We start from the raw sequence: 22,620 nt of genomic DNA, 5'->3' as shown, positions 1-22,620 counted from the left end.
TAATCCCTTGCGGAGTGGAATCTGGGCAACTGAACGGAGCTGAGTGTTTAACTGGCCGGATGCCCTTCCTATCACCAATGTGGAGTTTTGTTCGGCAGATATATTCCCAGAAAGAGAAATATTAGGATCGAACTCACAGCCTCCTGATTGTGAGGTGAGAGCTCCACCTCTTTGCCACTGCACCACTCCTGTGACAATCTACAAAACAATACCAGGACTTTTTTTTATAGAGATACACTTCGACGTGCAACGGTTCATTTCGTGACCGGTTCAAAGTTACACTGAAGAAAGTGAGCGTTTTTCACACTTAGCAGCTGTGATAGCATCCCCATGGTCATGCGGTCAAAACCAGCTCGGCGACTGTTTCACACTTACGGCCATTGCTGTGTCCCAAGGTGACGTGATCGCCTTATTAGCCACATATCACTGAACCACCCGGGTTCCTAACTTAACAACTGCAAAGATTCACTTCACAACAGTGGCCAGAAAAGTCGTACAAACGGGACCCAAAACTCGCTGAACAAACATTTCACTCAGCAGCGTCAACTTTGGGCTCGACTGTATGTCGAGAACCACCTGTACTCCGTGCAAAAAAAAAAATCCAAGTTCGATGATCTGGAAGAAAGGGCTGTGTAGTAGCCCCTTCCACAGAGGTGGTAAACAACGCAGGAGCAACTTTTGAAGTGTTGAGTAAGTTGTGGCCTCAAAATGCAAGTCGAAACTAACAATAAGTTTTTCGGTACTTTCCGCAGCTGACCAATTTCCTCTGGTAAATCCCTTTCAGCCCCATCCTTCCGACGACTGCAGAGAGTAAGCTAAAACCACCCCCCCAAACACAAGAGGATGTGGCTGGCACAGAGCTCAACACCTCGGATTCCCCTAATTTAGACAGCCAATCTTGCAGCCGAAAGATTTACAAAAGCAACCTTGTGTAGGTGGAAACCGATACAGTTTGCAAAACTGCAGATACTGGATTGTTGGGTGTTTTGCAAAAAAACTGTTTTCCCCGCCCCCCCCCCTTAACAAGCAGCAAAATGCAGCTTTGTCACAAAGGCTCTTGCAAGCTAACACATTTGCCTTGGAGATGGTTATATTTGGTTTCCAGGATCCTTGGTCCTGGATCTTGTCTCTCTCTCTCTCTCTAAAAAAAAAGAGGGATTTGTTTATTTTGCTGAAGATAAAGCATGATGCAAAATCAGGGAAGATCATTCGCTCCCTTAAGGGTCGGGATAAATTTGGACTTTGAGGGTGTGAAAGCCTGTTTAAGTGGCTGTTTGCAATAAAGAATACGGGCATTTATTTTCTTGCAAAAGTTTGGGAATCCCGAAGGGCCCTTGCAGGAAACAGGACACTGAGATTAGAGGGCTTTCTCAGTTTGACCCACCACAATGCTTCTCGCGGCATAAGAGAGATACCACAAAATATGCTTTGTTTTCATCTAATACCAGCTTCAGGTTATATCTGGGCTACTGATTGGTTTAGTTGTGGGACGGGAGACAGTGAACAAGTGGGCCAGCCTAGAAGTTGGAAAATATTCTAGAAGACATAAAGGTAGAACAACTTTCATATGATGACCAAGAAAGTTTGTGTGGATGTATCACACACAGTTTAAGCTCTACTTATTAAAGGAGATGTTTACTTCGCTATGATGATGAAGTGGGTTATTGTGCAGTAGTAGCATCTTGGTGAAGGATGCTCAAGTCACATGAGGTGGAGGAGAAGGAGAGAAAGAGGAGAAGGAGGAAGAAAAGGAGGAGGAAGAGAAGATAGAGAAGGAAGTGAAGGAGTTGATAAAGAAGGAGATGAAGAAGAGGAGGAGGAGAAGGAGAAGATAGACAAGGAGCTCAAGTTCACAAAAGTCTCACTTATTTTGGCCATGTCGTGCAGGAGAATTCACTGGAGAAAGTAATTATGTAAGGAAGAGTTAGCAGTCAAAGGAAAACAGGTTACCAAAGGACAAGATGGTTGCATATCATAAAAGCTGCTACCAGCCAGAGCATAGAAAAATTCAAAGAAGTAGGGCAAGATCAGAATACGTGGAGAGATCTGGCCATTAGCATCACCAAAAATCAGACACGACTGAATGGATAAGATCATCAATGTCATCAGATAAGGAGAAGGAGAAGATGGACAGGAGAAGGAAGAGGAGAAGTAAAGGAAGAGGAGAAGGAGGAGGAAGAGGAAGAGGAGGAGGAGGAAGAGGAGAAGGAAAGGTAGAGAAGGAGAAGAAGATAGACAGGAGGAGAAGAGGAGGAGGAGGAGGAGGAGGAGGAGGAGAAGGAGAAGGAGGAGAAAGAAAGAGAAGGAGAAGAAGATAGACAGGAGAAGAAGGAGGAGGAGGAGAAAAAAGATAGAGAAGGAGAAGAAGATAGACAGGAAGAGAAGAGAAGGAGGGGGAGAAGGAGAAGGAGGAGAAAGAAAGAAAGAAGAAGAAGAAGAAAGGTAGAGAAGAAGGAGAAGAAGAAGGAGGAGGAGGAGGAGGAGAAGGAGAAGGAGAAAAAAGGTAGAGAAGGAGAAGAAGATAGACAGGAGAAGAAGGAAGAGGAGGAGGAGGAGAATTAGTCAATGAATAGTTCATAAAACCAACTGCATACATAAAACATATTGATAAACCATTTAGGCAAACAGATCATCGGACATCTTACATATATGAAAAAACCTTGCGGGCGTCTGCACAACCTCCTAGAGCAAACAGCTCTTAGGAGCATCAGCTCAGTGATCAGTTCAAGCCAAACAAAACAGCTCAACTCTCATCTTCGAACAGCTTGGCTTGGATTATATCTGCCAGCTGCCCTCGGAAAGCTCATTTGGGGCTAATGAAGTCAAAGGAGCCGAAGCCTCGGAGATAAGAACAAACTTCACCGGATCCAGCTTTTATCAATATTATTAACGGCTCTCCGGCTCGTTTCAATACCCAAAAGCTCCATTTGTGCTGAGAAAATAGGTCAGCCTAAGAGCTACTACGGTAGAGATAATGGGAGGATTTGGGGCACCAAGTCGCAGGAGGGACAGAAGGGACCCCCCCCAAGACATGGAGGGGAGGGGGAGAGAGGAGAATTGTTTTTCATAGGATGAAAAATCCTGCCCCCAACCTCCCCCAGGAGACCAGTCCACAAAGTTGAATTTGTACGCCCACATCTCGGCATTATTCATTTGACACAGGCAGTCCTCAATTTATGACCACAACCGGGCTCAACCTTTCTGTTGCTAAGTGAGACAGTTCAGTGCAATTTTCCCCCCTCTTATTTCACTATCTTTCTTGCCGCAGATGTGGTTGTGAAACCGGCAACACGGTGAATCCGGCTTCCCCGTTGGACTTGGCTTGCCAGAAGGTCGCAAAACGGGGATCAGGTGACACCGCAACCGTCATAAGTACGTGCCAGTTGCCAGTGATCTGAATCTCAATCGCGTGACCACGGGGAAGCTGCAACGGCTGTAAGGATGGAAAACGGTCATAAGTCACTTTTTCCACTCTTGTCGTACCATCGGTCGCTAAACAAGCTGTTGATTTACTTGTAAAGGTGAGCCTGGGAACAGGTCAAAATCCTTCCTTATCTCCTCCCTCTGCAAAGCCTAAGACCCCCACCCCACTCCACCCCACCCCACCCCAGTCTCTCCCTATCCAATGGAGAGGAATCTCTTTTTTTTAATGGGTTTCGCTGGATATTGTGGCCCTTGATTCATGCTCGCTGGCTCGCCTTTCCTGCCCTCTGCACTGCGTTGTCGTCATCATCATCATCATCGCTGTGTTTTCGGGGGAATTCAAAGGCTGGCTCTGTAACTTCCTGTCACAGCTGCCTCAAACATTTCTGCTGGGCTCCATTCAGCCCAGCCCAGCATCCTTGGAAGGAATGAAATCTTGCTGGCTTTCAAATCAACCCAGCAGGCCAGAGAGACACTTTGGTCCTTGGGGAGGGGTCTCTTCCTGAGCGTTGCCAGCAGCGCGACGTTGATCTGAAGTCCCTAGTTCCTCCCTCCCCCTCTCTCTTTCTCTCTCGTTGTACAGGAGCTGCTGCGGATGGCAGACAGACAGAGAAGCAGTAGCAGCTGTGGTCCTCCCCCACCAGCCAGCTCCTCTCTGGATGGCACCAACCCGCTTTGCATCTGTGCCAATACTGGGGAGCCGAAAGACCTCTGCAGTCACAGCACGGTCTTCCTGCAGGAAGACCTGAGAAATCTCCGCAGGAACCCCTATTACACAGCCTGCCTAACCTGGATGATACGGTGAGTCTCCTTTTGCAAGAGGGAGAGGAACACGTGATGAAGTGGGAGAGGAGGGAGGGGGGCAGAGACGTAGGGTGGGGGAAAAAAGGAGATGCAGTCAGGAGAAGAGGAGGGAGAATGAGACATGGGGGGAGTGGAGATAACCTAGGGGGAGAGGCATGGGGCGGTCAAAAGGGAGGGGAATGATGAATGGAGAAAGCTAGAGAGTCCATTAGCTTACCTGTCTAGGAGGCGCGCATCCTGTTCAAAAGATGGAGACAAGATCTCATCCGTGACTGACATCAGCATCTGCCAGCTGAGAATGAAGTCAGGACAGCTGTTCTGCCTCCTGCGAGAGCGACTGAATCTTTCAAACATCCATTACTCCCCGCCTCAGTTTGGATGGAGAAGGATCGTCTCACCTTATTCTCCTTCAACTAGACCATAGGGTGGACCGGGATGCTGGGAGAAAGTAACAGAGTAACGGAATCAGAAGGTTTGGGATCAAAGCTGTTAGACTAATCAGGCTTTGGATGGATCTGATGGCGTGCTCCACTTAAGTAGAATACCAGAATCCCAGAGCTGGAAGAGGATGTCCCTTCCAACTCTGTTATTCTATTCTGTTCTACCTCAGAGGTCTTCTAATCAAGCAGGAGACCCTATTCCATTTTGGACAAATGGCTGTCCAATCTCTTCTTGAAAACCTCCAATGATGGAGCAACCCACAACTTCTGGAGGCAACTTCCGTTCCACTGATTAATTGTTCTCACTGTCTGGAAATTTCTCCTTAATTCTAATTTACTGGTAATGTCCCCTTGATTAAATGTCTGTAAAGATTCTCAGTCATCCAAGTCATGGTTCTCCCAAAGGTGCTTTTTCATGAGGCATCTGGACTTTCTAGTTTTACTTTGAAGACGTTTTGCTTCTCATCCAAGAAGCTTCTTCAGCCCTCCGTGATAAGTTTCCATCCATTGCTTCTTGTCTTGCCTTCAGGTGCTTTGGAGAATAGGTTGACCCCCTCTTCTTTGTGGCAGCCTCTCAAATACTGGAAGACTGCTATCATGCCCCCCTTAGTCTTTCTTTTCACTAGACTAGATATACCCAATTCCTACAACCGTTCTTCATATGTTTGAGCTTCCAGCCCCCTAATCAATTTTCTTGCTCTTGAACTGAGGTAGGGAAGAATTGTAGAAGGGCTCCTGTTAGCCAAAAGCCCTCAAGCTGCTCCCAGCTCCATATCCTGGCTGGCTGGGCATATGGTGGCCAACAGAACCAAGAATTGGTTCCACCACAGAAGATTGGTTCTTCTGTGATCGCCCTAATGGTTTTTTAAAAGTTGGAGGAGAAAATTCAGAGATATTTGAGAAGGGCCCCCCATAAAACCCCAATGCATGCATCAACTGCCAATGTCTAAAGGTAAAGGTTCCCCTGGCACATTTGTGCTAGTCGTTCCCGATTCTAGGGGGCGGTGCTCATTTCTGTTTCAAAGCCGAAGAGCCAGCGCTGTCCGAAGACGTCTCCATGGTCATGTGGCCGACATGACTCAACACCAAAGGCGCACGGAACGCTGTTCCCTTCCCACCTATTTTTCTACTTGCATTTTTTAGGTGCTTTTGAACTGCTAGGTTGGCAGAAGCTGGGACAAGTAACGGGAGCTCACCCCATTACGCGGCACTAGGGATTCGAACCGCTGAACTGCCGACCTTTCGGATCGACAAGCTCAGCGTCTTAGCCACTGAGCCACCGTGTCGCTTTTATCATTATATATAAACTTTATTTATATTGGAACTGAACCCAGAAGGATAATTCTTCTGACAAACCTTAGGATGACTTTGGAAAGGCTAAACAATAGTTTGTTTTGGTTTTTGCAGACGTCATAGAAACGCGTACTACGTTATTAGGCAATTCATTCTGCTTCCTCTCTGCTTTAATCTCATAGCAACCCCATCGAGTGGATTAAACTAGATTAAAGCAAGGAAAACAAAACCAGGCTTTCTTGGTGAACTAAAAAAACCCGTTATCTTTCCACCGGCCATCCTTGTCCAAAGCACTGTCTGCTTTTCCACCATAGCAATAGCCCTTAGACTTATATACCGCTTCACAGTGCTTTTACAGCCCTCTCTAAGCGGTTTACAGAGTCAGCCTCTCGCCCCCAACTATCTGGGTCCTCATTTTACCCACCTTGGAAGGATGGAAGGCTGAGTCAATCTTGAGCCGGTCAGAATCGAACTGCTGGCAGTCGGCAGCATCACCCTGCAATCCTTGTTTCTAGCCAATGTACCACCAAGGAAGGAAGGAAGGAAGGAAGATAAGGAAAGAAGGAAGAAGAGAAGGAAGGAAGGAAGGAAGGAAGGAAGGAAGGAAGGAAGGAAGGAAGGAAGGAAGGAAGGGGAAGGGAAGGGAAGGGAAGGGAAGGGGAGGGAGGAAGGGAGAAATAGCAATAGCCCTGAGATTTATATACTGCTTCACAGTGCTTCACAGCCCTCTCTAAGCAGTTTACAGAGTCAGCCTCTGGCTCGCAACAATCTGGGTCCTCATTTTACCTCTTTTGGACCATTGAGATTGGGGTGCCTGGTGGGGTTATTTGATTAGTTTAGATAGATTGTCCCTATTTGTGTTTCCTGGGTGATGATCGGAGTCAAGGCTAATCTTGGGGAAAGGTGTGGAAAATGTAAATTCTGTGTGGCTTTGCATTTCCTGATTTAATCCTTAATCCTGTCCATTCAACCTGCCTCCGTCTTCTAACTGAGGTTACTTGAGGCCATTTTACCTGGGAGGCAAGGATTGCTTTAGCATCTATGGATGGTTTTTCTTTGCCTTCATCTGGAAATAAAGAGAGGGTGAGAATCTTACAATTCTTCCTTCTTCTTCTGCCATATCCATCATCGGACGTTGGCGATCATGTTGGCGATCCTATTTTTATCAACAGCCGCATGAAAAAGTGCTGCTGAGTTTTGTCCAAACCGGTCCCTTAGATTTGGAAGCCATGATCATCTTCTTCTGCCTGGACCTCGTTTGCCTTCAATCTTTCCTTGGAGGATTAAGTGAAGGATGCTGTCATTTTTCCAGGTGTCGCATCCCATGTCCAAAATATTCTAACTTTAGCTTTTTAATGGCTTTTGATTATTTCCCTTGGCTTTTCCCAGGCGGCTTATCACCTCCTCATTTCTGATTTTGTCAACCCCAGTTTATACGTAACGGCTGCCTGTAAATCCACATTCCAAATGCTTCTGGTCTCTTCAAGTGGTTTTCTTTTGTCCAGAGACCAACTCTCTGCTCCGTAGAACAGGATAGAAAAGGTGTAGCATCTGACCTATTTTTTATTTTTATTATTATTCATATTTCTATGCCGCCCACTCTCTGAGGACTCTGGGCAGATTACACCAAAGACAGTATACTAAATAACATATTGCCCCCAACAATCTGGGTCCTCATTTTACCCACCTCGGAAGGATGGAAGGCTGAGTCAACCTTGAGCCGGTGAGATTTGATCCGCTGATCTGCTGAACTAGCAGTCAGCTGAAGTAGCTGCAGTACTGCACCCTAACCACTGCGCCCCCTCGGCTCGATTCTGATTCTTCCTACTTAACTAAAATAGCCCTTTCCAATTGTCCTTGGGAAGATTCCAATTTGAATCTCTTGGGAACTGCTTTCTTTTTTTTTTTCTTTTTTTCCCTGTTCGCTCAGAAATAATAGCAACCCCGTTTGCCAGGATTGTAAAGAGGAAGATTCGGAACTTGCCGGGGAAGATAATTTACTATCTGAAGAACAGGTATGTCCTTTCCATTGAACTTTGCAATGGTTCCGTTATGTGTAACCTGCACCAGGGGAGAGTTGACAAACTCTCACAAAATGGTGTTGTCATGGCCAGGGGTGGGCTGCTGTGGGTTCGCAGAGGTTCGGGAGAACCTCTAGCTAAGATTCTGTTCAGAATGAGTTAATTCTCAGCTGTTCTAATAAAGTCTGTTTGTTTTGGAACTGTTTATGTCTAATACTACCTACCTGGGCCTGGGTCACAACAATCAAGGAATTTAAATATGGTCTTATTGGATCTCGCTAAAGCTGGCTCCATTTCATTTCAGCCCCCATTTTTCAAACCATGGTTTTGGCCTGAAGATGGGCAATTCCAGCCCCTGGAGCTCATCAACCCAGGTTTATAACCTCACAAGTTTTGTGAACCTGCCTACTCGTGTGTTCTGACCCAGCCTTAGCAGAAGCAAGAAACAGACTCCTGGTCACGAAAAACTCCTCTTTATTTACCTCTTGTGAATTAATTGCATTCACCCACCAAAAATTCCAGGCAATAGTCCTTCAAGGAGTTAATTGCAGTAACAGACCTTATCAGTTCCTTGCGATAATTGCCAGGCCCTGGGCTCCGATAATTGCAAGGCCATGAGCTCCCAGCCGAAAGGCTGCAAATTAAGTTCTGGCAAGCAGTCTCTGTAGCTCGAAACACAATGAGCAAAATCTTCAGAAATACGAACGGTTGTCTCCTACGACAACCACTCCCCTTCTATTTATTCCCCAGCCAGGAAGGGGCCATTCAGCATCCATGTGTGCTTTGCTTCCCAAGTCAACTCCTTGTCCTCCGTTGTTCTCCTCTCCTAACTGCTCTGCGCATACGTGCATCTGGAACAGGCCCCAGCTGTTCTTCCTCCTCCTCACTCATCTCAGCAGCTCCAAAGCAGCTGCCTCAGGTGGCTGGGAAATGTCGGACGACCCTGGCTCTATCTCTGCATCAGACGCAGAGCATCCATCAGAGCCTTCCCCAGACTCCAGAAACGGCCCAAGTTCCTCCCCAACCTCCTCATCGTCCGAGTGTGCCGCCAGCTCTGCTGGCAGCTGGCGGGCCACAACATCGTGTTTTTAACTCAGCTTTCCATAGCTAAAGAAATCATGGTATTGCAAGAGTTCATCGTGCTGACATTTGATGTGTGTCCTTGTTTGCTTCCAGAGTCCTAGCAAGGCCACCCTGAACAAGGAGGTTCCGGAATTTACCGTGCATTGTGGGATACCAGGATGCATCTGGAGGGGTCCACTGAGCAATTTGGAAGTAAGGGAGAAGACATATTGGCTGGGGACTGGCTAATTGCATGCTGAGGAAGAACGGAATGGATCTGGGAGATCCATTCTCCAATCTGGGTCTTCATTTTACTGACCTCGGAAGGATGGAAAACTGAGTCAACCGTGAGCTGGTTGAGAATCGAACTGATGGCAGTTGGCAGAATTAGCCTACAATGCTGCATTCTAACCACTGCAGCACCATGGAAGGAAGGAAGGAAGGAAGGAAGGAAGGGAGGGAGGGAGGGAGGGAGGGAGGGAGGGAGCAAAAACAATAGCAGTAGCAATAACAATAGCACTTAGACTTATATACCACTTCACAGTGTGTTAAGTTAACCTTGAGCTGGTCAGGATCAAACGCATGGCAGTTTGCAACTCAGCCTACAATACTGCATTCTAACAACTACAGCACCACGGAAGGAAAGGAAGGAAGGAAGGAAGGAAGGAAGGAAGGAAGGAAGGAAGGAAGGAAGGAAGGAAGGAAGGAATAGCAATAGCACTTAGACTTATATACCACTTCACAATGCCCCCAACAATCTGGGTCCTCATTTTACCCCCCTCGGAAGGATGGAAGGCTTCTTTTTATGCACATGTTTTTTGATCTCCCCTTCCTCGTAGATGCTCTTAAATTCCTATCAAAATCAAATTCCTTTTCTCTAGGGGTAAACTTTTTGCAAAAACGTATCTTGCAGGATCATCGCCGTATGTGTGAATACGTCCTGGTCAATTATGGTCAGGCAGCGGTGTGCAGGATGTTGATGGATCCGAATGCTGCCTATAATCCCGAGACTTCCAGGAATGAACATCAGGTCCTGCCATTAAATTTGTCTGATTTTCTGTATTTCAATTGCATACGTCCACATCTCCGTCTTGCGACTTGATATCTCTGTATCTGTTTGTTATCTGTTGTCTATCATCCATCCGTCCGTCCGTCCGTCCTCTTCTTTCTCTCACCATCCACTTACCTCTTTCATCTTTCCTTCCATTTTTGCCTATCCTTTTCTGAACAGAATCCTTCAGGACTTGGCCCCAGGGATGAAGGTTGCCGATTTTCCAGGATTGGATGCTTGTTTAAGGTAGGGCTGGGAAGCCGTGAGCATCAGTATTTATTTATTTAGTTAGTTAGTTTGTCAAACTTGTACGAGATAACAAGAATAAGTATCAACATGGGTATGAATACAGGAAATGGATATGAATAAATGGGGACAGTAGGACAGGTATGGTAGGCACTCAGGTGCGCTTATGCACACCCCCTTATAGACCTCTTAGGAATGGGGTGAGGGGGTCAAATTAGTCTCCAAAGCGCCAGAAGGCAGGACAAGAAACAATGGATGGAAACTATTCAAAGAGAGAAGCAACTTAGAATAGGAGAAACTTCCCAACAGAAAAGTACAATTAAAGGGAACATTAGGACAGGGACGGTAGGCACGCTGGTGCACTTATGCACGCCCCCTTACAGACCTCTTAGGAATGGGGTGAGGTCCACAGTAGGCAGTTTAAGGTTAAAGTTTTGGGGGTTTGAGGATGTAATAACAGAGTCAGGTAGTGCATTCCAGGCATTGACCACTCTGTTGCTGAAGTCGTATTTTCTGCAGTCGAGTTTGGAGCGGTTTACCTTGAGTTTGTATCTATTGTGTGCTCGTGTATTATTGCAACTGAAGCTGAAGTAGTCATTGACCGGAAGTACACTGTAGTGGATAATTTTGTGTACTACACTTAGGTCGGACCGTAGGCGGCGTAGTTCTAGGTTGTCCAAGCCCAAAATTTCAAACCTGGTGGCATAAGGATTCCACTGTGAGCAGAGGAGTGGAGGACTCTTCTTGTGAAATATTTCTGGACTCGCTCAATTGTGTTAATGTCTGATATACAGTGCAGATTCCAAGCAGACGAGCTGTATTCGAGAATTGGTCTGGCAAAGGTTTTGTATGCCCTAGTTTGCAGTACAATGTTACCGGAGAAGAAGCTTCGCAAGATTAGGTTTACAACTCTTAATGCTTGTTTAGCAATGCTGTTACAGTGAGTTCTGTGTCAGGGCATTTATTAATCCCATGTTTGGCTCTGGGACTAATCACCCTGGTTTAATTAGAGGAGATGAATCGAGGCTTATTCCTTGTTGCAATATTCTGAAAAAGAAACGCGAAGAAAAGTTTCTAATAAAACTCATTTATTTGTTATAAAGAAAATAAAACACCTCACTAACTAAGAAAAGTTAATTGCTACATTTTTGAAAGTAATTCTTGCCAGCTATCTCAGCCGGACCTTGCTGGAAAGAGAACAAAGGAAAGAGTGTGAGAAGCAAGTGAAGGAATGTGGGTGGATACGGAAACACGTAGCTTACTGATAAGAAGTTGGCAAAGCTACGGAGAGTCTGACAGTCCAGAAATGATGAGTTCAGCTGGCAAATAAAATAACGCAGTGACATTCTGGGGCTTAGATCATTTGAGATGAGTACAGGAGCTCTGGCAAGGTGTGGACACTCCAGCTGGTCCCTTTGACAGATTCCAGGCTGAAGAGTCGTCAAACAGGACCAAAGCATGAGTCCTTCTCCTGTCAAAGGTGCCATGTTTCTTCCCAATAGGGCAGTGCAGGAGATCAAAAAGTTCACGAGAAGAATGCTGCAGGAAGACACCTGTTGCTGATGCTCCAGTATGTCAAACACCTGAAGGGCAATTCATCCCCGAGAGGCAGTTTGTGCAACTCACCTTTGATAGACGCCAAGCTTTGGATGAAGGCTCCTCTCACCCTGAAAGTTCAGGATCCTGGGGGAGAAAGGCCCTTTTCTGCATCGCCAGTGGAGGAGGGGGAGGTGAGCTGGTGCACCCTCTTGAGGAGAGTGAAGAGGGTTTCTTGGCTGGAGACCAAGCTGCAGGTCTTTGAGAACATCGCCTCTGTGCTGAGCAAGGAGATGGCTACGTCTCGGCAGAAAATCCTGGCTTTCCGTGGACAGAGGGGCCTTGACCAAGATATGATTCGTGGCTTAGAGCTGAAGGTAAGCCAGTGGGGAGGTGTAGGAGAAGGAGTAAGCAGAATCTGGGGGTGGAGTCAAAAGAAAGATCAGCCTAGAATCCCTATGTAGTCACAAAGGAGCCTGGATAGCTCAACAGACTAAGCACTGTAATTTAACACCATCTGTCTGCAATTAAAGTAAAATCAAATCTCACCAGGCTCAAGGTTGACTCAGCCTTCCATCCTTTCTAAGGTAGGTAAATTGAGGACCCAGTTTGTGGGGGCAATAAGCTGACTTTATATAAAAAAATATACAAAAGTATGAAGGCTATTGCTTAACGCACTGTAAGCCGCCCTGAGTCTCCGGAGAAGGACGGCATATAAATCAAATTTAAAAAAAAAAATGAACTAAGTCTAACTCCCCTTGAATTCTGTTGACCCTTATTTAACTCCAAGCAAATACTAATAATTAATTGAGAAGATTCCTAATGCATACTGTATTTTTCGGAGTGTAAGACGCACCTACCATTTTTTGGTGAGGAAAACAAGAAAAAGAAATCTGCCTCTGCCTCTGCCTCCCAGCAATTTTGCCTTGCTGCAGCAAACAGCAAACAGCCTGCTTTACTTTCATTTTCGTTTTCAGCATAGCTTGATTAGCACAAGGGAAAAAAAAATCTGTTCAGTGATGACCGCATCCCTGGGATGCGGTGGCTCAGCGGCTAAGACGCTAAGCTTGTTGATCGAAAGGGTTGGCAGTTCGGCGGTTCGAATCCCAAGTGCCGCGTAATGGGGTGAGCTCCCGTGACTTGTCCCAGCTTCTGCCAACCTAGCAGTTTGAAAGCACGTAAAAAAAAATGCAAGTAGAAAAATAGGCACCACCTTTGGTGGGAAGGTAACAGCGTTCCGTGCGCCTTTGGCATTGAGTCATGCCGCCCACATGACCACGGAGATGTCTTCGGACAGGGCTGGCTCTTCAGCTTTAAAACGGAGATGAGCACCGCCCCCTAGAGTCGGGAACGACTAGCACATATGTGCGAGGGGAACTTTTACACTGGAACTCCCATCGGGGTCATAAGTCGAGGACCACCTGTACAAAACAGCCCTTTATCTCTGCTAGGTAAACCCTTTAAAAAACCGAATTTTTTTCCTCTCGAAGATGGCTGATCTCCAGCGATGCCTGGCACAGAAAGACGCCGCTCTCATCGGGCTGGGGAAGAGACTCCACTCGTCCGAGCAAGCTTCTTATGACGGCGTCTTCCTTTGGAAAATCACGGACGTTCATCAGAAATGCTACGAAGCCATCTGTGGCAAGATCCACAGCTTCCAGTCGCCGGGTGAGCCTCTCGCATCACAGCCAGCCTTTCCAACCATCCAAAGGGGTTTTAGCTCTTGGAGGGAGTCACAATCCCGTGCATTTTGAGGGCGCCAGGTTGGAGAAGGGTGGTGGTTCAGAAATGGAGTCAGTATTAGGACCAGGCAGGCTGAAATAGTCAAGAGGACTTTGGGCATCTCTCTGCTGTTCCTTAAAGATGCTCATGTTTTTTGAGCCTTTATTTGAGGGTGAAAAAATCTTCCTTCCTTCCTTCCTTCCTTCCTTCCTTCCTTCCTTCCTTCCTTCCTTCCTTCCTTCCTTCCTTTCTTCTTTCCCTTCCAATTCCCCTCTCTCCCTTCCTTCCCCTCCAATTCCGATTCCTTCCTTCCTTCCTTCCTCCCTTCCTCTTCCCCTCCCTCCCTTCGTTTCTCTCCAGTTCCCCGTCAGTCCTTCCTTCCTTTCCTTTCTTCCTTCCCCTCCAATTCCCTTCCCTCCCTTCCCCTCCAATTCCCATTCTTTCCTTCCTTCCTTCCTCCCTCCCTCCTTTCCTTTCTCTCCAATTCCCCGTCAGTCCTTCCTTTCCTTCCTTCCTTCCCATCCAATTCCCATTCCTTCCTTCCTCCCTCCCTTTCTCTCCAATTCCCCATCAGTCCTTCCTTTCCTTCCTTCCCCTCCAATTCCCCTCCCTCTCTTCCTTGCTTCTCCTTCCCTTCCCTCTCCTCCCCCACCCTCCTCCTCGTCTCATCCCCATATAAAACGGCTTCTTAACTTCCACGTTCTCCTTCTTTTCAGCATTTTACACTTCCCGATATGGCTACAAACTGTGCATGAGGATCTACCTGAATGGAGAAGGCAGAGGCAGAGGAACCCACATCTCGCTCTTCATCATACTTCTCAAAGGGGAATATGACTCGCTGCTGCCTTGGCCTTTCACGCACAAGGTAACGGAGGCCTGTTGTTGCCACCATGAAGAGAAACTGTACCAAGGAAGAAAGGATTCCATTCCATTCCTTTCCATTCTATATCCCATCCCATCCCACTCTACTCTACTCTACTCTACTCTACTCTACTCTACTCTACTCTACTCTACTCTACTCTACTCTACTCTACTCTACTCTACTCTACATTCCATTCCATTCCATTCCATTCCATTCCATTCCTCCTTCTCTTCTCTTCTCTTCTCTTCTCTTCTCTTCTCTTCTCTTCTCTTCTCTTCTCTTCTCTTCTCTTCTCTTCTCTTCCCTCCCCTCCCCTCCCCTCCCCTCCCCTCCCCTCCCCTCCAGGGGGGAAATCCAGCAGGTTCCAGCAGGTTCTGAAGAACCGGTAGTGGAAATTTTGAGCAGTTTGGAGAACCGGTAGCAGAAATTTTGAGTAGTTCCAAGAACCGGCAAATACCACCTCTGGCTGGTCCCAGAGTGGGGTAGGAATAGAGATTTTGTGGGATCCTTCTCCTGCCACGCCCACCAAGCCACACCACACCCACCAAGCCATGCCCACAGAACTGGAATGACTTGCCTCCAGAAGTTGTGGATGCTCCATCACTGGAGGAGAAAAAAACTGGGCAACCATTTATCTGAAATGGTATTGGGTCTGGGTTGGACTAGATGACCTCCAAGGTCCCTTCCAACTTTGTTATTCTGTATTCTAGTCTGAGATGGTGCGTGGGCTAGCTGGGTTTTACAGCACACACCTCCATGGATCAGCGGAAAGCAGTCAAACGAGGCTTAGGAGGGGAAAAGAGCCTTGGTAGTACAGTGGTCTAAAGCACCCTGTTATTAACATCAGCTGCCTGCAATTACTGCAGGTTCGAATCTCGCCAAGGCTCAAGGTTGACTCAGCCTTCCATCCTTTCTAAGGTAGGTAAAATGAGGACCCAGTTTGTGGGGGCAATAAGCTGACTTTGTATAAATATACAGAAGTATGAAGGCTATTGCTTAGCGCATTGTAAGCCGCCCTGAGTCTCCGGAGAAGGGCGGCATATAAATCAAATTTTTTTTAAAAAATGAAGAAAATACTGCTTTACTCTTAGATGGAGGAAGCCAGCAGTTGTTCAAAAATATCCAGAGAATAACTACACCATTGTGCATCATTCCCTTTCTTGATTTATAACGAGAGGCAAAAAAAATATAAGGAAACTCATAATAACAACAAGGGGAAACAAATAAAAATGCATGGCAAGCCCTAGTTTTTTTTTTTAAAAAAAGCAATCTAATTGTGAAAGCCGGGCTGAAGAAAATAAACACCAAACGGTTAAGATTTTTCATAGAACCGTCTCCTGTGAAAGCCAAAGAGCCTTCGAGCAGAACTTGGCAAAATTCCTGGAAATCCCTCAATGACAAATCAAAGGCAAAGTGTTTTGGATTTTTCTTCCGCTCCTTGACCAGCTTGACATAGTCGTTAAAAAAAAAAAAAAATAACACCACCACCAAAAACCCAAGAGACAAGATAAAATAAATAAAACAGAATGGGATCACAGCAATGCAAGGAACATCGCCAGCAGGGGAGTAACCCAACTCTTGCAGGTGTGAATTTAGAGAGTTTTGAAGCCCGAATTCATTAGGGTGCAGGGGGGGGGACGGGGGGGGTCTGAGGAAGATTTTTGAATACAGCTCATCTGTCTGGAACCCGCACGAGCAAATAATAGATACAAACTCAAGGTAAACTCAAGGTAAACCGTTCCAAACTCGATTGCAGAAAATATGACTTCAGTAACAGAGTAACAGAGCCTGGAATGCACTACCTGATTCTGTGGTTTCATCCCAAAAAACCCCAAATAATAACCCTTGGTTATTAAGACAGCTGCCTGCAATTACTGCCTGCAATTACTGCAGGTTCGAATCTCGCCAAGGCTCAGGGTTGACTCAGCCTTCCATCCTTTCTAAGGTAGGTAAATTGAGGACCCAGTTGTGGGGGCAATAAGCTGACTTTGTATAAATATACAAAAGGATTAAGGCTATTGCTGAGCACATTGTAAGCCGCCCTGAGTCTCCGGAGAAGGGCGGCATATAAATCAAATTAAAAAAAAAAACTTTAACCTAAAACTGTCTACTGTTGACCTCATCCCATTCCTAAGAGGACTGTAAGGGGCGTCCATAAGAGCACCAGCGTGCCTACCATCCCTGTCCTAATGTTCCCTTTAATTGTACTTTTCTGTTAGGAAGTTTCTCCTTAATTCTAGGTTGCTTCTGTCTTTGATTAGTTTCCATCTATTGTTTCTTGTCCTGCCTTCTGGCGCTTTGGAGAATAATTTGACCCCCTCTTCTTTGTGGCAGCCCCTTCAAATACTGGAAGACTGCTATCATGTCACCCCTAATTCTTCTTTTCTTTAGACTACTAGGTATTCATGAAATTCCTTAAATCATAGAATCATAGGGCTGGGACCTCTTGTAGTCCAGCCCCTTGCTCAAAGCAGGAGACCCTCTTCCATTCCAGACAAACGGGTGTCCAATCTTTTCTTAATGAACCTGACCACTCTTTCACAAAAATTCTTTTCTTCCTATCCCATGAAAGACCATAAGAGACCCCTTCACGACTGGTCCAGGTGGGATGAGCATCATTGGGACCTCGCCAAAGCCAATACCTTTGTAAAAATGGGGGGGGGATTGGGGGGAGGAGGAGGTACATTCCTGATCCTTCTTCTCCTGCCCCTTTGCTGTAAAGAAGGGAGGACTTCCCGCTCCATTTTACTGGCCTCTCTTTGACGTTCAGGAAAACGAAAAGCAGAGACATCACCCTGCCAACAAAAGTACGTATAGTCAAGGCGATGGTTTTCCCAGTTGCAATGGATGGCTGTGAAAGTTGGACCATAAGGAAGGCTGAGCGTCAAAGAATGGAGGCCTTTGAACTCTGGTGCTGGAGAAGACTCCTGTGAGTCCCTTGGACTGCAAGGAGATCCAACCGGTCAGTCCTAGAGGAGATCAACCCTGACTGCTCTTTCGAAGGCCAGATCCTGAAGATGAAGCACAAATACTTGGGCCACCTAATGAGAAGGAAGGACTCCCTGGAGAAGAGCCCAATGCTGGGAAAGATTGCGGGCAAAAGAAGAAGGGGACGGCAGAGAACGAGGTGGCTGGATGGAGTCACTGAAGCAGTCCGCGTGAGCTTAAATGGACTCCAGAGGATGGTAGAGGACAGGAAGGCCTGGAGGAACAATTTCCATGGGGTCATGATGGGTCAGACATGACGTTGCAACTAACAACTCGTTCAGGACTAGGTTGAATATTTTTTTTTTGTAATAAGTTTTTATTTTATTTTGATATACAAACATTCCAACTAGGTTGAATATTTTGAGAACGGGCTCATCAAACACATTGTTGATCTTTCTGAGAAACGTGGAGGAGTTAGTTATAGCTGATGGAGAGAGAGAGAGAGAGATGCTGAATTTTGGAGCCCAGGTTTATAAGTTCAGGACAGAAAAGAGTCTTCCTTGCCAACTACGCAGAAGCTTTGTGAGATGAGATAACAGCATCCCATGGAATGGACCGTATCCAGATTGCATACGGTCCATTCCATGGAGCAGGCTTCTTGCAAAAGCAAGGAGCCTGCTCGGGTGGGCTGTTCTCTCCCCTCCAGGAAGTCTTTCCAACGAATTGGCCTTGAGATATGTTGTCCTCACATTCTTGTTCAACCGCAAGAATTCCTCCATCTGTTGAACTTGAGATACGGGAAGAATCTCTGCTCCTTGAACCAGCCAACCTGTTCTTTGAAGACGAGCTTCAACCACAACAATACGCGAGCACACAATAGATACAAGCTTAAAGTGAACTGCTCCAGTCTGTATTCGGAAGTCCCACAGTAGTTTTGCATGCTCATTTTCGACCACTTTTTCAGGCTCATGATCCCACCAGTTCTTTGCTACAGGCAAAGAATTATTATTATTATTATTATTATTATTATTATTATTATTATTATTATTATTATTATTATTATTATTAAATCTTTAGTGAGATTCACAGCCTTTGAGGCTGGTTAATAGCTCAGAAGCTCGAGTCCTAACCAAGGACCTAGGAACTGTTAAGGTATCGTCGGAGGATGTAAGCTGTTCCGAGTAAGGTGGTTTTTTGTAGAGTCAAAATGTTCAAGTCCGGTAAATTTAGAATTTCTAAATAGCGGGGTAGCCCTTTGGGTATTGCTCCAAGGGCTCCAATTACAATCGGGACAACACACGATTTCTTTTTCCACAGTCGCTCAACTTTAATTTGCAAATCCCGGTACTTTGTGATTTTTTCTTGCTGCTTATCTTCAATCTGTGCATCACCAGGTATTGCAATGTCAATGAACCATACTTTTTTCTTTTCAACTATTGTTGTGTCAGGTGTGTTGTGGACCAAGTGCCTGTCAGTCTGAATCCTAAAGTCCCACAAGATCTTGAGTTTCTCATTCTCTAAAACTTTCTCAACCTGATGTTCCCAGTGGTTTTTGCTGTACTCAAATCCAAACTTCTGGCACAATTTCCAGTGAATGATTTTAGCAACACGGTCATGGCGTTGTAGGTAGTCAGTTTGTGAAATTTTGCTGCACCCACTGATCAGGTGGTCGACTGTCTCATCTTTCTCATTGCAGAGGCGGCATTTGCTGTTGGTGGTAACATGTTGAATTTTTGCCTTCATGCGGTTTATTATTATTATTATTATTATTATTATTATTATTATTATTATTATTATTATTATTATTACTATCCGTTCTTGACAAAGAAATAAATAAAAATAAATAAATAAAATATAAACCTTTCTTCCTATCCCAGAAGCTAACTTAACTTCTTTCTCTCTCTCTCTCTCTCTCTCTCTCTCTCTCTCTCTCTCTCTCTCTCTCTCTGCTGCCTTGCAGATCACCTTCATCTTGCTCAGCCAAGATCACGGAGACGACCTGGTGACCTCTCTCCAGCCGGATCCTACCTCCGTCTCCTTTCAGAAGCCAGAGACTGACCTGAACGAGGCCAGTGGCTTCTCCAGATTCGTTCCTCTGGTCAAGTTACAGTCCCCGAAATATACTTATTTGAAAGAAGGCACCTTGTTCCTGAAATGCATCGTGGAAACCAGTTCGTGAAACCTGCCTCGCCTTTCCTCGGTGAGGGCATATTGAAAGGCTGTGAGAAGCACTGATAGGGCTTTGCAATACGGTTGAATCTGGCTCTGCAAAAGAGCTGCTCCAGCCCTCCAATAATAGCATTTGAGTCTTCTTCTTCTTCTTCTTTTATATATATATATTCAAGGTTTTTTTTAAATTTATATATAAGTATTTTGAATACAGTGTATTGTCCGGGCATACCATTTTACAAAAAAAGAAAGAAAAAAATAACACATATACGACTAGTAATAAGAATAATAGCAATAGCAACAGCACTTAGACTTATATACCGCTTTACAGTGCTTTACAGCCCTCTCTAAGCAATTTACAGAGTCAGGCTATTGCCCGCAACAAACTGGGTCCTCATTTTACCCACTTCGGAAGGATGGAAGGCCGAGTTAACCTTGGGGTGGTCAGGATCGAACTCCTGGCAGTGAGCAGAATCAGCCGGCAATACTGCATTCTAACCACTGCACCACCAAGGAAAGAAAAGGAAGGAAGGAAGGAAGGAAGGAAGGAAAGAAGGAAGGAAGGAAGGAAGGAAGGAAGGAAGGAAGGAAGGAAAGGAAGGAAGGAAGGAAGGAAGGAAGGAAGGAAGGAAGGAAGGAAGGAAGGAAGGAAGGAAGGAAAGGGCTAGCAATAGCACTTATATATCGCTTCACAATGCTTTCCAGCCCTAAGCGGTTTACAGAGTCAGCCTCTTGTCCCCAACAATCTGGGTCCTCATTTTATTTATTATTTATTTTATTTTATTCAATTTATATCCCGCCCTTCTCCTAGTGGACTCAGGGCGGTGCACAGCCAGAACTAAAACACATACCAATACAAAACTTAAAATTATTAAAAAAATTATATAACTGTGGCCCAAAATCTAAAACATTGAAACTAATGAAACTAACTAACATTTTATCCACTTCAGAAGGATGGAAGGCTGAGTCAACCTTGAGCCTGGTGGGATTTGAACTGCCAAATTGCAGGCAGCAGAAGGAGCCTGCAGTACCGCACTCTAACCACTGCGCCACCGAGGCTCTTAATACAACAAAATAATTCTAACCATATTTATAATTAAAGATTTGGGTCTTCAAAAGGGCTGATTTAACCCTGCAATGAAACTGGTTTGGCTCCACAAAAGGACTGATGGAGCCCCATGGTTGAAAACTGATTTGGCTCCACCCTGGAGCTGAGTTGTGCGTGTGCCGTTTTCTTGTCTCCAACCCTGTTCCTTGTCTAGTCCAAGTCCACAGTGACGGGACATTCATCTCTTGTGTCGTGTTTAAAAGCTGTTTTCCTTTCTTTTGCCAAAGCCTCAAACCGGCATGGTAAGGCGACAAGACAACATTTTGCCGAGTGCCAAATTTGGGGTGTGCAGCGTGTGAGAAATATCACATTTACATTTTTTGTTTGTTGTTTTCTTTTGGTCCGGAGTGCAACGTTTACGTCGTTAATTTTTTTTTTAAAAAAATGAATGGACTGAAAATGGTAGCAAAGCCGAAGTCCTAACTGTGTACGGTGTTTAGTTTATTGAACTGACAGATTAAACGTGCATCTGAAGAACTAATTTCAGAGCTTCCTTTAAAAATACGCAGCTGGGATGGAACGTATTGTATCATGCCCATGCCCTCCCTTCTCTCCCCTCTCCTTCCTTCCTTCCTTTTTTCCTTCCTTCCTGTCTTCCTTCTTTCCTTCCTTCCTTTCTTCTTTCCTTCCTTCCTGTCTTCCTTCTTTTCTTCCTTCCTTCCTTCTTTCCTTCGTTCCTTCCTGTCTTCCTTCTTTCTTTCCTTCCTGTCTTCCTTCTTTCCTTCCTTCTTTCCTGTCTTCCTTCTTTCCTTCCTTCCTTCTTTCCTTCCTTCCTTTTTTCCTTCTTTCCTTTCTTCCTGTCTTCCTTCCTTCCTCCCTTCCCTCTCCTCCTGACCCCTCCCCTTCCACCTCCCCTTCATTTTCCTTTCCTTGATTCCTTTCTTCCTTCTGTCTTTCTTTCCTTACTTGCCTCCCTCCTGCTTTATCCCTTCCCTTCCCTTCCCTTTATTCATCCATCCATCCATCCATCCCACCGCTTTTCTCTCTCTTCTAAGTTCAAGAAATGCAACAGGCAATGCTTGTGATCAGGACCAGTAGTGGCATTCAAATCCCATCACTACCGGTTCCCTCATGGGCGTGCGTGCACTTGCACATTCACAGAAGCTTCTGCGCAGGTGCAGAGATGTCCGGGCGGGTGGGCGGACCCTCCTTCCGCCGTCGCTACCAGTTCGCCCGACTTGGGACGAACCGGTAACAACCCGCCACTGATTAGGACGGATTTCTTTGCAAGTGAAATCATTTCTTGCCATTTGACCGCAAAATGACCCAGACATTACTAAGGACTGCATAAAATGAGTCCAAGGACGGATTGTGGCTTTAAGGCTGCAGGTTGCTCACCTCTGGTGAAAATAATAACTAATATTCTGAAGTGGTGTAGGGTTTCCTGCCTAAGCAGGGGGTTGGACTAGAAGACCTCCAAGGTCCCTTCCAACTCTGCTATTCTATTCTATTCTATTCTATTCTATTCTATTCTATTCTATTCTATTCTATTCTATTCTATTCTATTCTATTCTATTCCATTCCATTCCATTCCATTCTATTCTTATTGCTTGTTCTATTTTATTCTATTCTATTCTTATTGCTTGTTCTATTCTATTCTATTCTATTCTTATTGCTTGTTCTATTCTATTCTATTCTTATTGCTTGTTCTATTCTATTCTTATTGCTTGTTCTATTCTATTCTATTCTATTCTATTCTATTCTATTCTATTCTATTCTATTCTATTCTATTCTATTCTATTCCTTCTGTCAAAAGTAAAGCACTCCCTCCTAGGAGGCATTAAAACTTGTTGAGTTGGCCACCTGCCTCTGCAAAAGGCATTAAGAGGAGGAAGAGGGAGAAGGATAGGCAGTCACTGCATTTCTTTATAACTGTGTCACGGCTCACCATTGCTCCGTCATGACTCACAGCAAAGTTCATATCCTTGGAAAAAAACTGCCTGGAAAAAAAAAAA

At 45.4% G+C, this 22,620-nt stretch overlaps 1 protein-coding gene across 1 annotated transcript; it reads left to right on the top strand.

Moving 5' to 3' along the window:
* The first annotated feature begins 3,765 nt into the window (after nt 1–3,765).
* TRAF1 (TNF receptor associated factor 1) lies at nt 3,766–21,138 on the top strand. The gene is made up of 9 exons (XM_034416636.3): nt 3,766–4,224; nt 7,891–7,975; nt 9,158–9,256; nt 9,957–10,073; nt 10,275–10,340; nt 11,843–12,253; nt 13,367–13,544; nt 14,315–14,463; nt 19,349–21,138. The coding sequence occupies exons 1-9, from the start codon at nt 4,019–4,021 to the stop codon at nt 19,565–19,567; spliced, it is 1,530 nt and encodes a 509-aa protein (XP_034272527.2). The 5' UTR covers nt 3,766–4,018; the 3' UTR covers nt 19,568–21,138.
* Nucleotides 21,139–22,620: the final 1,482 nt, after the last annotated feature.

This window comes from Pantherophis guttatus, chromosome 16 (assembly GCF_059756535.1).
Source record: "Pantherophis guttatus breed Tessera chromosome 16, ASM5975653v1, whole genome shotgun sequence".
NCBI classification, from domain to species: Eukaryota; Metazoa; Chordata; class Lepidosauria; order Squamata; family Colubridae; genus Pantherophis; species Pantherophis guttatus.
Note: the sequence above shows the minus strand (reverse complement) of the source record. Positions and strands in the feature narration are given on the sequence as shown.

Coding starts and splice junctions, on each gene's coding strand:
- TRAF1 (XM_034416636.3), top strand. CDS start 4,019: ATGGCAGACAGACAGAGAAGCAGTAGCAGCTGTGGTCCTCCCCCACCA. Junction 9,257..9,956: donor GTCCACTGAGCAATTTGGAA/GTAAGGGAGAAG, acceptor CGTATCTTGCAG/GATCATCGCCGTATGTGTGA. Junction 13,545..14,314: donor CCACAGCTTCCAGTCGCCGG/GTGAGCCTCTCG, acceptor CCTTCTTTTCAG/CATTTTACACTTCCCGATAT.